The 18735-nt window shown below is 38.6% G+C and overlaps 1 protein-coding gene across 2 annotated transcripts in view; it reads left to right on the top strand.

Moving 5' to 3' along the window:
- Window positions 1–18735, top strand: part of prkd3 (protein kinase D3) — a 43017-nt gene that overhangs the window by 5708 nt on the left and 18574 nt on the right. For both annotated transcript variants that reach the window (XM_079458991.1, XM_079458992.1), the window contains exon 3: window positions 16278–16416. In XM_079458991.1, coding sequence (XP_079315117.1) covers window positions 16278–16416 — 139 coding nt within the window. The remainder of the gene's footprint in view (window positions 1–16277; window positions 16417–18735) is intronic.

An 18735-nucleotide genomic window follows, 5' to 3' on the forward strand; every position in this document is an offset into this window, starting at 1 on the left:
GAGGTTTGAGACACTTTTTCCTTTATTGATCTGATTCTGATTAGAGATCCACCGATATGGTTTTTCTTTAAGCGATGCCAATGTTTAGAGGTCAGGTGCTGCCGTTTTTTGGGCCGATATTTTGAATCCCGTTTTCCACTTTATTTGCATGCTAAAATGTCACACTAATATTAAAGGTGGATGCCAGACATGTTCACAAGCCTCGGAGGTCCAAGTCAAGTCTCAAGTCTTTAAAGTGGAGTCCAAGTCTCATCTCAAGTCTCTGTTTTATTTTGAGCAAAAGTTTTCTCAGATAGTTCACAGTGTATGAAGCTAAGTCAGTTTTTAAATAATACAACATTTGAACTCTACAGAATGTCTTGAATGTCAGACTGGTATTTTATGCAGTTTTGAACCAGTGCTGATGCTGGTGTGATAGCCTGTGTTTTCTTCTTTTTACTAGGTCTTTGCGCCACATTTACCGGTGCAAAATCTTAATAAATGAAATGTTAATAAGTCGTTGAGTAGGGTGTGATTATGAAGTACATTCAATCAATGAAACGCTCTGACAGGGCTCACACTCGAGCGCTAATGGCTAATGGCTAGCCTCGAACAGAGCTGCACTCTTAGCTTTAGACTGAATGAGCAATATCTTTCAAAAAGACATATAACAGAAACTGTCTTACATGTCTTCGATTATGCACACGTTACATACTTGCTTTGATCTTTAGTATGTCAGTCAATCGTTTAATGTACAATACGACTTATTTCATCACTTTGCTAATCGGTATAGGACAGCGCAGGTATTCATGTAAAGTTATTGTCATAAAGCGAGTGAATATTACTCTGATTTCTTCTCTTTTGCTAAACCTGTGTTAAATGGATAGTTCACATCAAAATAGAAAATCTGTTAAATAAATACAAATACAACAATGTCAAAATACAAAACCTGTATATGATTGTTTAATGCGAGCGAACTATCCCTAAAAAAGAGAATATGGGAAAATACATGCAATCAAAACTAAAGAAATTATTTGAAAGGTTCATTGTGTTAAATGGCAAAATGAGTCCAAAAAGAGAACCATTCAAAAATCACGTTTTTAGTTTTTTAGTCATTATGGCTTAAATCAAAACACATCAACTGCAGTTTGATTGATATTAATTGGAATGCACAATAAAAAAAACTAAACCAGACATCTTAAAACCAAACTCTTCATATGTAGTGTGATGAGAAATCGGATCACATATGAATAATGTTTAAAGGCACACCGCGCGCGATCAGTGACATTATACTGTCATTAGCAATCAGTGTTATTATTCTGTGACTAGCCACATGTTTTTTCCTGATGTCTGACAGACATTGTAGTTCAGAATGCAGTGTGCAGTAAACATCTGATAGCGAGGCTCTTCCTGTTTTGGTGTCGCCCAGGCTCTTGTCTGCAGACGTGGAGGGGGGCATCATGAAACAAGAGTTCATCACAGTAACAGCGGCATGCGATCTGCGTTCCTTGCATTCCTGAGTGCTGATGTCAAATCAAACCTCTTGAACTGACCCGATGTGAATCGTCATCACCGGCCCGCTTTCAAGGACGACATATTGATTTGAACTGCATCTGACTGCCAGACAGCTGGTGGCTTGCTGCACTTCTCTGCTGTGCTTCCCCTTGTAAAATAGTTCACTTACAGGGTTTTCTGGCCCAGCACTTGGCCCTTCTTTTCCTATCAGAGAATGATAAAGCGTGCTCAGTGGAAGAAAATGTGCAGACTTTTTGGCAAACTCTTTGGAAAAAATAGTACTCTCAACAAGACAATGAGCCCTAGTGTCTGTCCTTGGAATATGCTGGAAATGTTAGATGACTTGCATGAAAGCAGGTTAGTAAGCCATGGTTTTATAGGACGTGGCCCTGGATAAGCGGACACTTGCAGAAACAGTATGATTTCATCACATCATTGATTGCGTAAGAATGCATAGATCAGTCAGATGGTTTTATATACAGTGATGTGGTAGGAATGCATGGTACACTATAGTCAGCATCAGATCAAAATGTAATACATTTAGCCTGCTTTTCTTTCCTTTTCGACTGATGATATAAAATACATCAGACTGTAATAACATAGGATAGCTATTTAGGCATTAATTCACAAAATTCAAATAAAAAAACATAAAATATTATACTTAAAGGATAGTTCTCCCAGAAATCTAAATTCTGTCATCATTTACAGTAAATAGTTAATACTCAATAAATAAATAGTTAAAATAGTTTCATTTAGTTTGCCCTGTAGGGGTGTCGTTAGACCTCTTTTACTGCGGTATAAATCTGATGTGCCCCAATACATATATAAGTTTAAGTTTAAACCATTTTGTTTATTTGTCAGTGTAATCATTTACATTGGTAATAGCGGCAAAAACAGATCTATATGCAACGTACTAACATGATTCATGCTTGTAAAGCGACTCATTCGCACATTATAACCAGTCCGAAAACACAAACTGGTGCCATACTTTTGCGCAGAAATCCATGTCCGTGCACATCTGTGTGTTTCCTTGCATCAACCGCTGCACGCAGTTGTGCATTGCGCAAGGGTGACATGCGACTGAGGTATGCTATGAAAACGTGACGAAACTAAAGTTCATTTCTAAATAATATTGATCATCTTATTTTAACTCGATCATTAATGTTCCCTGTAGATGGAAATCAGAATTTGTGTGTGCAAAGCAGGGCAATGGAAGCAGAAATTGACGAAGAGTTTGAGGGAGGTAAAGACTAGATAAACAAACTACTGTACATCCCCAGCCAGTCAGGTCTCAGACATTAGAGGAAAATGTCACCGTTAATAAAATTTATGTTTAGTATGTTGAAGATAGATATTTTTAAATATATAAATGTTTACCTTCCCCAGTTGCACTGTAGGAATAGTGGTTTAAGCAAGGGATGTTTGAGCAAGTTTTTAAGAAAAATAGTGGTAGAAAAATGAATGGGGGCCTGTGCCCCACTAGAGCTTTAGGTCTAGCAGCGCCCCTTCTGCCCTGTGTCACCGTGTCCAAAACTTGTCAATATATTTGGATTCGCGTGTACCGCAGGAGTAAGCATCTGTCATTAGTTGCTCTTGTGTTACTTTGATATAAACTGAAAGGTCTGCGCAACGCACGCACAAAGTTGAAAACATAATAAATCGCAAACTTAACATTACTCGGAGAGGGTGTGCGCCTTTCTTTAACTCTAAACAGTTGCCGCATCAAAATAATGTATGCATGCTCTGGTTAGTTGCTTTGGATAAAGGCGTTTGCCAAATGCGTAAATGTAACTCTTCAGCGCTCACTGTGCTGATATTGATATGGCGCGTCCATTGTGGTGTAATTCCAGTCTGTTAAATGCCTGCAGAGGTTTTGGGGAAGACACTCAACATCATTTTGCAGGGAGTCGGTACAATATTGCTATAGACTGGAAAAACCCTGTAGAGCTAATGGATTCTTTATAGACCGAGTCACTTAATTCTGCTCTTAAAATTCACCAGATTGCAGCATTTACCTAATGCGCATAGGTTTCTTACGGGGGCTAATGCCCCTGTACCCCCCAAATGGAAAATAAGTTTAGCCGCCATTGTCTCACACAATTCTTCGGGACACACTGATTCATTCATCCTAATGTAGTTCTTCTCCTGTATATGACTCTTTCTTCTGTGGAATCGAAAGAAGGCATTTTGAAAAATCTCTTATAATGGTAAGCAATGGGGTTCAGTTTAAGTAAATCTTCTTTCGTGTTTTGCAGAAGAAAGAAAGTCATCCCCCAGTCTTCCCCGTTCAAGTAGACTTGGATGACTGAAAAAGCTGCCCAGAGCCAAACATGGCCCCCAAATCAGATCTCACAAACAATCATTAGCATTGCATAAAGCTGCCCTACATCACAATAGACGAGTAATATAATGCTTTTTGAGAGTAATAAGTTATGAATTTTGAGGAGGGAGTCAGATTTTGTTTGCACGAGCAGTGTGAGGAGTTTGAGCCGTTCTCAGTCTAATAGTTTTAAGCACATCTGGTCATTTGAATTTCCATGGAAAATTCAAAATATTAGAGCAACAGCTGACAGGAAAGAGAGGAAATCTGCCTCGTGTTTTTTAAGAGCCACTTAATCATTACACTCTTACAGGTTCATCGGAGGTTAGTTGACAACATTACGGTGTGTCACCATGGTAACCGAGACCTGGACGTGCGCTGCGGAGAACACGAAAAGGAGGGAAGAGAGAAAGAGAAAATAGTTAAATAGAGGGTGCACATGGAAATTGGAGTGTGCTGCGATCCCACTGGCCAAAACTAACTGCAGAGATAAATTTCCCCCATGCAGTCCAACCCCAGTGGCTCATATAGCGAGCACACTTGTGCTAACTCCTATGGAAGAAACCATATTTCATCTAGCGGAGTGATATGAAATTCCCAGAATTATTCACATCGAGATGGTTCTTAGAAATCCGGTTCTTGTTTCGTCTACAGGAAATAACGATGAAATATAAAATACTTATTCTGCTTGACTGTGATGTCCTTACGGCCATCATCCAGAAACATTTGAGCGATGAGAATGAAGCTTTCCAGAGAGATGTTATACATTTGAATGTCATAATTATAGTTTGCATGTACTTAAGCTCAAAGCAAGATTGATGTGAGGGGGAAATACACTTCTGTTAAAAGAGAGCGTGAGTGAATCGCTTCCTTCCGTATGTTTGTTTCTGCAGAGTCAGATATGATAGATCAGTCCAGTGCGACTCGTGAAAACACTCATGCTGGGACGGGTCGTGCATTCATCGTGAACACGTGTGTTGCTCTACCAGCCGTGTGTCTGGGACGGATGAATGCAGCACAGTGATTTTCAATGGTAACCTCACATGTCTGTGGTTCTTGCTGACCTGCGCCTCTGTTTCCACAAGACTGTGTGAACACTGCAGTATTCTCATTTTGATTACTGGAAAAAGTGCAACTTCTTCTTGGGGTCAGGGTGCATAGGTTTTTATCAGTGCGCCATTGTCAGTGAGTCATACTTAGTAGGGTCTAGTGCTGTAGTACTGGAGACCGGTCTTGGTCTCAAGACGGCTCTCAAGAGCATTTTTGATGGTCTTGTCTCTGACTGTCTTTGGTAGAGATGTCACAGCAGTGGGAGATACACTAAATTGCTGGTGCGTTGTCTGTGTTAACATCAGTCATGGGATTGGATGTTAAACTTCAATCATTGATTTCTTTTGTTCCTACTTGCGCTGGCAAGAGATGAATGGGGGATTGTCCTTAAATAAACCTGTCAACAAATGAATAGAATATTCAAGATGTGATTGCAAAAACGTACTTGTATGAGATTTTGTTCATTTATATTATAACATCTGACGGGATCTAAAAACGTGATATTGATTTTATACACAGCAGCTAAGCTGTCTGTTCCACAGGTCAGAAACGGATCCTCCGTCTCTTACCCATGAGCAATGTTAGCATAAACGGTTTCTCTGAAGGCTGTGAGGGTTCAGTCAGTGGAGGAAGATGGATTGACAGAGTCATATGATCCGCACCTCTCAGCACTATGCAAAAGCTTATAGAGAAATCAAAGTAAAAGCTACGCCTGTAAAGAAAACAAAGCACACATTTTGTCATTTGAGTTTGTGACCGGACATTTAGCAATTACACATCGTTTATAATCGTTGATTTTATAATGCCTACATTTTTTTGCATTTTGTATTAAGGTGAATAAGAGACAACATTTTCATATATATTTCGTCATTGAAAAGGGTTCTCGTGAACCCAGTCTCGTCTCATCACACCCTAGGATACAGCTAAACGCCTCTCCGTGTGGATGACCTCTTAAATTGGACACACTAGAAGCTTTGTAAACACCAGCTAGTTTGAATGGTTTGCGGTTTGTAACCAACATTTGTTTTTAAGGTCGTGAGCTGTACAGAATGAAATGTGTAGTCACATACTCGAGGAGTTGTCCCATACTTAACAAACTTAATGAATGTTATTCTTGTTTCATTTAATAAGTTAATAAAAAGTCAATAATACGTAGGAACTGTATTTTAAATGAGAATCAATAAACATATAGTGAAATAAAAAACAAGATCAAGAGCTCTGTATTATGACTGATTTTATAATGAAATCACCATTATCTGTTTTCAAAGGTAAAGTGTCAGTGACGGAGGTTTGAGACTCTTAATGCTAATGACAAAACAAACCCAAGTGTTGAAAGAGGTGTTAAACTGGGCTTAAAGACGTAAGTTTACCCAAAAATGAAAATTCTCTTAAAGATTAGACTACTCGCCCCAGATGTTTATGTCCATTCTTCAACTACATACGGATATGTTTCATCAAAATATCACTTTATTCACAAACAACGTCATCATTAAAGATCTCCAGTTGATTATTCAATGTCTTTTAAAGCCAAATGTTAGGTGTGCGTGAGAAAATATGATTGATATTATTAATATTAGTAGCTTACTTATAATTAGAAACCAAAACATTCTAAATAATATCTTCAGATGTCATTGGTCTCAATAAATCTTTAAGTTCAACGTTTCTATTAAAAAGAATCATCTGGGGTGAGTGAATGATGAACTCTTCCTTTAGGAACAAGCTGTGTTACTGCTGTTACTTGCACACATCCTTTTAGGACTATGGGTAAAATACACTTGATTTCTTGGACCATACCGAAAATGATCACTTTCCCATCAGCCACCACGGCTTGGTTACAGAATGGAAAGGATGATCAAATCTTTCCTCCTGGTGTTATTCAGGATCTGAAAGGTGCTCTGATGAAACGCTGTGTCATTGGCTCCATTATAGGTCATAAGATGAACTTTATTTACGTGGGTGTTTATGTTTTGAAGACATGTTTTGAGTCTGAAGTTTGTTTCTGTAGAAAGACGATGCGTATAGTTTCAAACAGGCGTCTAAAACATCACGTCTAGAGATCTAGAACAGTGGTTCTCATGAACTTGCAACCCAGAAATGAAACGTTGTGGTATTTGACGGAAATTCGTCTAAAGCAAGTCAAATGAGGCAGATGCCAACATATAGTACAGTATAGGTTGCTTGACATGCCCTCATTCTCAAAAGCACATGAACAATACTATGCGAACTAAAAAAGTATGTAACCCAAACTTAAATGCAGGTAATGCTTGTAAAAGGTGGTTTGTGCCAAACACAGTAGAAAAAATATGTTGAATTCTTTCTATACAAATCTATAAAAAACAGATTTATTAGGCAAATAACAAGCTACATAAAGTGAATAGTCCTAATTTGTATGACATATCGCTTATTGCTCTCTGAATTCTTTGTAAGTCGCTTTGCATAAAAGCGTCTGCTAAATGTAAATTCATGTTTTATAGCCAAATTTGAGCTGGCACATTCAACTTCTCTCAATATTCAGATATTAGTGTAAGATTCAACCATTAAAACGTATTTTTCTATTTAGTACTGCAAGACAATTTCTGTAAGCTGGCTGTCATGATTATATATACAGTATATATTTATTACTTATAATCAACAAATCTTTGACCTGAATAGGAATGCCTTAATATATCGAACATATTCATATCTTTTGAAAATGATGAAGACCAGGCAAGAGTCTTATATGGGGGCTGCTAGAATTTGATAGTCTTATTTAATTAACACTGCATATAGGAATTTATTGTGTGTCTGTATTTGACCTGTGTTTTGACTTCCATAACCTTTTATGTTTTACTTATAGTCAATGTTTTCTTGTACAGCTGCTTTGGAACAATGAAAATTGTAAAAAGCGCTATAGAAATAAAGCTGACTTGACTTGACTTATAATCTAATGAGATAATGAGTTTCAAAGTTTGTTTTCAACCATTTAAATCACTCTGATTTCAATCTTTGACAATAGTAAAAGATTTCAAGGTTATTCTTCACAAAATGTTCTTTACAATATGTATACGGTGATATTATTTAAATGACAAAAAAAGACGTTTTGGCAAATTCTACGTAAAGCTGTGACCGGTTTCAGGGTTTATCATATAATAATTTCATGACATTAGCTTCTCCCAACCGAATAATACCCAGATGACACAGAGACAACAATAGAGCTGCTGTTGGTGCACAGAAATGGAGATTTCCTTCTATTATGTTAATAGTGGCAGGTTCATACAATGAAAACCATATGGAGGCCTTGCTTTTCTCAGCATCCTGAAGCATGCTGCTAACTTTATCGATGGGAATAGTTTGAACAGATCGACAAAGCCGCACTATGAGGTGTTTGCTTAACTTTGCTTTTCCTGTCTGCCGGGCAAGCGTGAGTGATCTGTTCAGCTGATACACACAACACAAGGAAGTGTAAAAGTCACACAATTCAGAATTGTAGGGGTTTGGGTTGAAAGACATTGTCATCATGTTTAGGAAGCAGTATATGGGTAAATGACAAATAACCGCACATGTGTCCTTTAATGGGGAAGCAAAAAACGAAAAAAAGAACTATAAAGAGAAAGATGAATCTAACTTATGCAATTTATATTATAAACATAAATAATCATCTAAAATATTATTTACAGGTTTTTTTATTTTTGCTATGTCACATCATAAGACACACGTATGGTGTGTTTGTCAACTATCCATATGTAGTGTTTACTAAAACACTGAACTTTATGTGATTTTAAACATGATCATATGTGTAAAATAAGTTGTTTTCTCAGAAGTGTGAAAGAAAGCATCCATTCATGTCCACAATAATCGTAATCTTTACGAGTTGTTAAGTGTGTTAAAGATTTTAAATGATCTATCAAGATTATATTTGTGTGTGCTGCAACCAGATTTTATAATCAGCCAGCATTTTTAAAACTCCTCTAGTCTGAGGCCGGCTTAACACATTATATTTTCACATTACAATTTCTTCATTACCCAACAGTATGTTACAACAAAAATCGTAAATTAGCCTTTAAAATTTGACATCTGTTAGGCCGTTTTTTCCCTTGCTGTCTTCGTCTCATTCAATACTTACTATGTTTCTCTTGGTTTAGTGTTCTCTTTGCGGGTAACATTTACAGCTTCCTCGTAGCTTCCTGGTAGCGGTCTGGCTCACTGCGGCCTCCATCCAGCAGTTAGTCTGGTCACCAGCTGCTGATGAGAGCCAATGGGAAACATGTGGAGTGGAAAGTGTGTGGGCAGTGCCAGCAGGAGGAAGCGCAGGGTCCGGGTCCAGGCTTGGGCACGGAGCAGAGAGGAAAACTCTGAGTGAAGCTCTCACTCCGGAAGGATGCATGTCAGGACAGGACTGTAAATCTCCAAGGCTGTGATATACGTTAAATAGTTCATAGCAAAATTCTGTCATGATTTTCTCTCTCTCATGTAGTTCCAAGCGGTCTGACTTTGCTATGCGGATCACTTGAGATAACCATACTTTGAAAAAGAGGTGATTTGGAACAGTCCTTCAAGACGAATCGCTTGGGCACTATATTCTTCTGAAATCTTATAATATGATCTGGAATTTGATCTCCCTTCGGTGAAATCTTGACTTTACGCTAATACACATGAAAGCCAGCAAGTTGCAACAGTGAGTCAACAACAGACGTGTTTGTGTTTGCCTTAAGCTTAGCGTGTCGTTCAGACAGCAGAATGATGCTGCTTTATCTACTTTGGGTGCCTCGTGTTTCAGATGAAGGCTTTCATCTTTGATGCATGTTAGGGGATTAAGCAGGCCTGGCAACATGGAATTGTGCTGGTTTTAACATGGTCAAGCCATTTAATGGCTTTCACGTGCACTTTGCAGATTACTCATTTTAATTAATGAAATAGCGAGAGGTTATAAAATGAATGCACATGTTCAGAAGGGAATACTCGTGCATTACAGTATAAACTGTAACACTACCAGTGTTGTGCTAGTTACTAAGAAATAGTAACTAGTTACAGTTACTAGTTACTTCACTGAAAAAGTAACTCAGTTACTTTGTTGATTACTTACACCCAAAAGTAATGCGTTACTGCTAAAAGTAACTTCTTAGTTACTTTTTTAAAGAACTCTTTAATGTTTCCATTAATGCCCTTTTATGCGTAATGGTCTATACAAACACAAAACTGACTTAAACAGAAAGTAATTTTTAAACAGTATTTTATTTAAGTCAGACCAGCACAAACTGAATATATCACAAGGATTTCTGAAATAAATAACAAAACAAGCTGAATAATATATTCAGAATCAAAAACTAAAGTGGCATCTAATGTCTGCATCATAAAAGCTGTTGTGTTGAGCCCTTAAAAATGTTCCTTTCACAGCTTAACAATGAAAAATATCAACAATGTACAACATAACACAAAACATTTTGAAATAAATAAAAGCAATCTGAATTATTCAGAATCAATTTCGAGAAACTCAGCACCAAAATAACTGCTATTAATGACAACCATAAATGATATGCATTAAAAAAGAAACATAAAAAATTGAAATGCTGTTTAAAAACGAAAGTTTTTCGTCCCATTCGCTGTCTGCCGCCTGAACATGTTATGATGCTAACAAGCTACCTGAAAGCCGCCGACTCCACAGTAGAGACAGGCTGCATGTTTTCAACAACATAACATACTGTGCAATAATAGCTTTGTTGATCTGTCCCTGGCTAACAGTCCGGTTAAAATCTAGTCACCGTTGTTTGGCTGGAGGGGCTTGACTCACTTCGAGTGTATCCACTGAGTCCGACACCGGGTTAGCTTCTAGCTCGATGCATGTAGTTTCTGGAGGTGCATCGACAGATTGGATGCTCAACTAACGTGAAATAATGAGCATATTTCCACTTTGAGAAACTCGTCTTGCTCTCGCCTTGACTCGCCATGACTGTCGCACATACTTGAATACCGGAGACACGCCCACAGTGCGTCTTCGTGTTTACAGCGGTTGCATACACCAATCCTACAATGCGTTGCTGTAAACAGGCTGTAGGCTTACACTTCAGCCAAAATAAGTTAATTTAAAAAAAGTAACGGACAACGCAACATACGGTAACGGTAACGGAGTTATTTTATTTTAAAAGTAACGCGTTACAGTATTAATTACTGCCGAAAGTAACTGCGTTACAGTAACGCGTTACTAGTAACGCGTTACTGCCCAACACTGAACACTACATTACTGACATGTAAAAGGATGTAAGTGTCAGGACCCTGGACGAAGTCAGTACACAGCTGCAATGAAGCCACACACAAGTTCTTGATTTCTACCCACAGGTGACATTGAGACGTAGCCAAAAGCAGTGCCCGTGAGTTTCATCCGCCCTGGCATCATGGGCAGCATTGTTTTAGATGCATTGTGTGTCGGGAAACAGCTGGACGTTTTAGACGTGTTAGTTAGCCGCGAGGCTTTGATCCTCAGGCCTTCATTCCTCTCACCCCCGCTCTTCCTCTCCGTCATCATTCACCCCTCATGTCTGATATCAAATATTTCCCTTTGGCTTTTTGTCAGAGGTTTTGGGAAACGTGTCGTCCACTGCTAGCAGAGAAACAATGCACGGTGAAGAATGCTGATGTTGTACTCCAAAAGAAAAAACGATGACATTCCTGTTTTCTAGAATGCTGAATAGCATCACAAGAGTTGTCATTTAAACAAGGAAATGTTTTTTTTACCAGGTTTGGTCTTTTGAGCAGACGCACACTATTAAATCCATGAGACAAATGGATTGAAATCAGGGCAGGGTCTAGGGGGGCATAGTATTATTTAATTATTATAAAATATTATTAAATACTTATTCGTAGGATCTTTTAAATGCTGAATGCATGAACTATGAACTGTTTGACCAGAATATGTGTTCGCCCTCAGTGGAGCCAGCCTAGTACCTGGGCTGATTGAAATGCAGATTTCTGTTGTAATGGGGCAAAAACGTCAGTGTTTGTCGGTTAACTTGACATGTTCACCTGTGACTATAAGAGTAAAAAATGCAGCGATTTTTCCTTTTGGAAAAAGTCTGTGAACTTCACCAATGTCAACAAACATGCCAGATAAACTGCATGAAACCCTTACCGAAATGAAGCTGTGTGTTTATCAGGTGGCTTAAATCTGTGCTAACGTTCAACATAACGTGAATATACTGAGGTTGGGTAGAGAAAGAAAAAAGGTTTGGCAGTTCGTCCACGTGGAGACGAGCGGAGTTGAAGGAAGTGGAGAACAGTAGTGTGACTCATCACTGTGGGCTTCATTTCAACACATGTTTTTCAGATCCGATATTCCAGCGCTCTGCAATTCAGCAGAAGCCTAGATGCTGCTTTCTGTGTCTCTCTCGCTCTCAGCTGGTTGTGTTTGGCTGTAGAAACACAATTAAGGATTTGATGCACATTTACTGCATATCTGATGTAGGGATGTGCGCTACGACTAATTTAACGTTCGTTTAAACGAAAGTTGTGTAACCGTGACGTCGACGTGTCTAAAACTAAGAATGGCCCAGAAGGCGGTCCAAAGACTTTGTGTAGGGCATATGTAATACATTTTAAGGACTAAAGAATGTAGCCTATCAATCAAACTGTCAAATACAACATTTAATGTAGCTAAAACGGACAAATGTGTTTCACTTTTCTTTAAGTTATCATCATTTTCTGCATTTGCTGATGCGCCAACCCTGGCTGGATCTTTTTAGCGGCTGCAAGAAGTGACGCGATGAGCATTTGTTTGCTTTGGCTGGTCTGTGCCTGCGGGATTCAAATATGTAGCCTATACGTATACGACCTTTTACATCCTTTTACATTTTCTCCTAACTCTGACTTTTATTCTCTGAAAGGACACAGAGAGAACAGTGCTAAGCGGTCATGTTTGTTCAAGCTCTTTTGTCTTGATAAACATTATAATCAAAGAAATGTAAAAGAAGCTGAGACATTCTCATCTCAGTTTTATTGAGTGTGCTCAAGATGCATTCACCGCATCTACAGCTCATTCTGCCATCAAATAACATCAATCTGTCTTTCATGCATTGAATTTTAAATATTAAAATATTGATATTTATAATTAAGTCATTGTTAACATAACTGTATGTAGCTTTAGACCATTATCTATTTAAATGTTTTATGCCTACATTCCACGCTTCTGTCTGCGTTTTCCACATTTCGGCAATAAGAAACCAGTACAGCATGATTATGCTCGGCTCCAATGAAATTACTACTATGCCACTTTGATATGACATAGTTGGCGTAAAACCTACCATTTCCTCCTTCAAAACGCCCCCACAACTCGTCTTTCAAGTGGTCTTTTCTGAGCATGCTGCATTTGGCACAAAGGAAAGGCATGTTAGATCTGACCTACAATTTAAACATTTTGTTCCTCATACACTTAATAATCATATGTGTCATTTTTGTGTCATCGACTGTTGTTTTCAGTGTCGACTAGTAGGAGCTTATTGTTTAAACTAGACGCATCCCTAAATTGAAGGAATAGTCAATTATTTTGTAATTTACACATTTTCAGATGTGCAGTGAGGGAGAGAATTATTTGATCCCCTGCTGATTTTGCAAGTTTGCCTGCTGACAAAGAAATGAAGGGTCTATAATTATATTAGAATATTTAAAAAATCTGAGGAAAACAAATGGTATAAAGGTTATAAATTGATCTGCATTTCAGTCTGTGAAGTAAGTATTTGATCCCCGAGCAAAACATAACTTAGTACTTACTGGAGAAACCCTTGTTGGCTAAAACAGAGGTCAGACATTTCTGATAGTTGGTCACCAGGTTTGCACATGTGTCCGGATACATTTGAGTCCACTCCTCAGTGAATCTTTAAGGTTTATTATTGGCTGTCGCTCAGCAAATTGGAGTATTAGCCACAGTATTCAGAGTATTCACAGATGTTCTAAAGGACTCGGGTCTAGAGACACTGGGTAGGACATTTAATGTGCTTCTCCTTAAGTCACTCTTTGGTTGTCTTGAATATGTTTTGGGTCTTTGTCATGTTAAAGTCACTTCCACGACCCGTCTTCAGTGATCTAGATAAGTGGAGGAGGTTCTTGCCCAATATTTGATGGTACATGGGCCCGTCCCTCAGCCCCTCGATGCGGTGAAGTCATCCTGTACCCGAGCAGAGAGAAAGACCTAAAGCAGAATGTTTCCAACACTGAGCTTATCTGTAGGGACGGTGTTCTTAATGGTCATAGTCAACATTTCTCTCCCTCCAAAAACAGGAGTCAATTTCCTTCCTGTTTGACCACAGCACTTTCTCCAAAGCCTTTACTGAATCATTTTGAGGTTCATGTCAAGCTTCAGACGAGCCAGGCCGGCCTTCTTGAGCAGGAGGACCTTGCGGGTGCTTCAGGATTTCAATCTATTGTGGCATAGCGTGTAACCAATGGTTTATTTCTTCTATTTCCAAATAATTATGAATAATCGGTCCAACAGTTGTCCTCTTCTCACAAAGCTTCTGTCTGTAGCCTATTCAAGGTTTGTGCAGTTATCCTTTGAAACCTATTTGGTCTTGACCATGGCGGTGGAGATGTTGAAATGGAAGATACAGATTCTGTTGGCAGGGATCTTTTATATACATACACTCTGACTTAGGAGTACTTTCTTAAAGTAACAGGACTAATCTGTGGTCAATATAGGCACATAACCAATCTGTGGAGCAAGAATTCTTGCTGGTTGGTAGGGGATCAATGACTTATTTCACTGACTGAAACGCAAATTAATTTATAACCATTATATAACATTTTTCCCCTGATTCAGTTTCTATCAGTTAAAATAAACCTACCATAAAAATGATAGACCCTTCATTTCTTTGTAAGCAGACAAACTTACTAAATCAGAAGGGGATCTAATAATTATTTCACTCATCGTATATTAATTCCTTCAACTGAACATAAATGACCAATACATTATGTATCCATGGCAACAAACATATTGGCATGCTAAATTTAAATATGACGGGTTGGGATCCAGGATAAATTATCGGCCAATAAATGGTCATTTTTTATGTTATTGGTATTGACATATTGTTTGAAGCCGATTGCTTTCTGAAAGCTTTCTGTCTTGACCTGTTAGACTTGTGGCTATTAAGAAAACCTTTCTGGATTGTACTGGAAGAACATCTATAATTTGTTTATTAAATAAACATTATACCAGAAAAGTTTCAATGTTAAAGAATCTTTGACTAGTGCAAAGTAGGCTTGTTACACGATTTTCAGGGAAAAAAAGAGAAATAATGGTCTCTTTGTTTTGAATGTTTTCAAGGAAAACGACCTGTCCAGTCTTTGCCTTTTATTCAGTCTCAGAAAATGTTAGATTAATATTTAGATACTGTACTGTATATCGGCTAATTATATCGGTTATTGGCTTCCAATGTTAAAGAATTATCGGTTATCGTCCAGAATTTACATATCGGTGCGTCCCTTATGATGGGACAAGGTTATGCATGTTTCGTGACGAGACGCAAATCATTTTTTGTTCAAATGATGAAAGGAAGTCCTACATCTGAGATGACGTAAGTGTGGGTACATTGCAGGAGAATTTTTATGAAAAATGCAGATAGTGACAACAGTATTTACCAAAACTATAAGCAGTGAGTACGGAACCAACAGGTGTTTTTTCGTCTGTTTGTGAGGTGTATAAAACAGCAGTGAAAGAAGTCTCTCCTTTCGCAAATTTGACACGGGGCAAAGGTTAGCCGCTCTCACGAGCCCTTCACTAAAGTAACAGGGTTGCCAGATCTTCATAGAAAAAACATCAAACAAAGACAAGCCCAAAATAAATACATTTAGTCATTTAGCAGACGCTTTTATCCAAGGCGACTTACAAAGTAGGGAAAAACAATAGAAGCAATTTGTGCAACAAAAGAACAACAATACATAGGTGCGGTAAAACTGCCTCAGTTAACCTACCACAGTATGCAAAGCTAAGAATATATTTTTGGGGGGATAGGAAAGTAGAGAAGAAGTAGAAGACTGTACTAATGGGTCAGATGTTAATGGGAGAGATGTGAATCCGCTGATCTTGTGGCACGAGGTTAATTGTTCCAGAGTAGTGGAACACATCCGGAGAAAGTGCGTGAGAAGGATTTCTTTTCCCTTTCAAGATCATTTATATTGTATAAGACCCCAAAAACTCTTGTATCCACAACTGACCACTTTTAACTCATAAAGTGTTGAGCTTTAAAGTGTTCTTGATAATGGTTAAATAAATAATTCTACATGATAAATAGAAGGCTGTGATCGGACCGGCCGATACTGGTCCTAAAGATCGATAATCAGTGATCGGCCACAAAAACTCTTAAATGATATCCGATAAAAGTTCTGGTCAAAATTTGATTGGATTTCTCTGGATTGGATCAGTGCTGATATTAATCAAGTCTCTCTTTCTCAGTTCCCAGAATGTGGATTCTTCGGGTTGTACGATAAGATCTTGCTCTTTCGCCATGATCTGAGCTCGGACAACATCCTCCAGCGCTTAACATTGGCAGAGGAGATCCACGAGGGAGATCTGATCGAGGTTGTCCTCTCTGGTAAGTTCTTATAGCTGTGCCTTTACCAACACACACAACAGAAAACAAACATTTCATTTATTTATCTTTAATCAATGTTGCCCATTAGCTTTGGATAGTAACTAGATGAAGGTAACAGAGCTTCTAATATAAAATGTTCGATTTTCAGTGAACCGTGATTTCATGATGATGATCATGTTTGCCAGATGCCCATGATGTTAATCCAGTCAATGTGGAGCTCAGGTGGCGGTTCCCGTTAAAGCACACTTCACATCATCTGTTAACAGGGGCCGCTAAATCCCCTGAAGACCACCCATCACAATCCATTTTCTCATTTTAACACACAAAGCCCCAACGTATAGAATCATGTGTTGAAAGATTTACAGTCCACTATTTTGGCACTGGTTTGGCTTTCACACAAGATCGCTGACATTTCCTGGTTGTTTTTTTATGTACATTTATGAAATCAATCCGTTTCAAAGCAAAACTCCAGTTCTGTTTTTATGCAGTCCGGCAGGTCACATTCACCGAGGGTTCCGGCTGGGACTGCACAATATATCAAATATATCTCAATTTACACATTGCAGAGGTTCGCAAAAGTGAATGGTTCAAAGCATAAAAATAACCAATGGTTGAAAGATGTTCAGCTATCTGAAAGAATCCAAAGCATGTATGTTGATTTTTATAGTTAACATTGATTTTACTCCACGTATTCTCGTGAGGTGTGGTCGACCTGACAATACTGGTGTGCTGAAAGCTGCACTCATCCGCGTGTGGTCGTGCTCCGTTGACATTTACAGGCATTTAAAAACAAAGCATCTGTCCCAGTCTTCCCCCCCCCCGGCTAAAATGTCAAGCTGCGCCTTTGGTTTCAGCTCATCTCTGTTCCCGTCCTGAAAGGTTGGCACATCCTGTGTAGGTCTGCTGTGTAGGAGCCATCTTCCTGTCCACCACCAGGGGAACCGTACGGCACACCTGCACCTCACATCCTCCCTCACACACATGTGAATGAATTCAGGACAGTGTTCGGGATGCTTGGGTATAAATGCTTGAACCTTAAGTGGGTTCAAGAGCTCAGATTTATTTTCATTGTAATAAGAATATGTGTCCCTGGACCACAAACCAGTCACGGGTATATTTGTAGCACAACACCTGTATGGGTCAAAAATCATTAGCATACACGGCACATGCTACGATAAAATGGGTCTGCGCTAAGAATACATTTATTAGTGTATATACTGTTTGTGTGAAGTGGGTTTGTCGTTGTGTTTTTTTGGGTGTGAGGTTAACTAACGGCACACCCGTATTTATTTTCGTTTTTATTTAGTTTTTGCATCTAAAATGTGTTTTCCGGCTGCATTTAGTCCATTCATTTAGAGCCCTATGATGTGCACGATGTGGGAAAACATGGACGGAAGACACGAATCATGACACTCTTTGTCTGTATCTCACTATAACACGTGAACTTCATCCACAGAGCTGTTCTGAGTTTATTATACAAACGTTGACCTGCTCTTGTGTGTTTTTAAAGATGATAACAGATGTAGACTTGTGCTACAACTGTTTGGCCTGTGCTAAAAAACATTAAACCTCTGTAGCACTGGTGCTATGTGCAAAGCAGGTTAACATACAGCCCTGGGATATAAAGTAAAGATCATGTGCCATGAAGATATTTTGTAAATATATCAAAGCTTTATTTTTGTGAGCGGATTCAGCAGATTCAGCTAAATCGTGAACAAAAGTAGCCGGAAACACACTGACAAACTTACTCAAGTTTGGTATCTGTGTAAAGCTTAGAATTTCAGCTTCATCTACATTTACGTTTATGCATTTGGCAGACGCTTATATCCAAAGCGACTTGCATTGAACTTTGTTATACATTTGGGGCAGGGAAGGATCTTTGGGGTTTTATCGGTGTGTGTAGTATTCCAGTATTGAAATGTTTTGATTTGTTGATGTTCGGTATATTAAAATAGAAAATACAATTGTTGAGAAATATTCTTTTTGCAAACGCTCTCCAAGGATCAGTTTAAAAATGCCATTTCCACTTTGTAGTGTGGACTATGAAAACAGAGGTTGTATTGTGAAACTGTGATGCATTTCCGTCGGGTGCAATATTATTTGTTTTAAAGTCTTTTCAATCGAGTGCCCCCAGTACATGGATGTAAGCATTTTCAGGAGGTTTCGGTGTGAACGAAGAGTGTATTAAAACAAAAACGGTCTTAAGCCGCGGGTAAACATTGAGTTGAATCTTGCTGTTTGCTCAGATTGATTCCCTCTTTCATTCATTTGCGGTGGGTATGTGAATGATGCGACTCAGCGCTGCCCTCTGATGGTCTG

Source organism: Barbatula barbatula (assembly GCF_947034865.1).
Source record: "Barbatula barbatula genome assembly, chromosome: 6".
Lineage (NCBI taxonomy): Eukaryota > Metazoa > Chordata > Actinopteri > Cypriniformes > Nemacheilidae > Barbatula > Barbatula barbatula.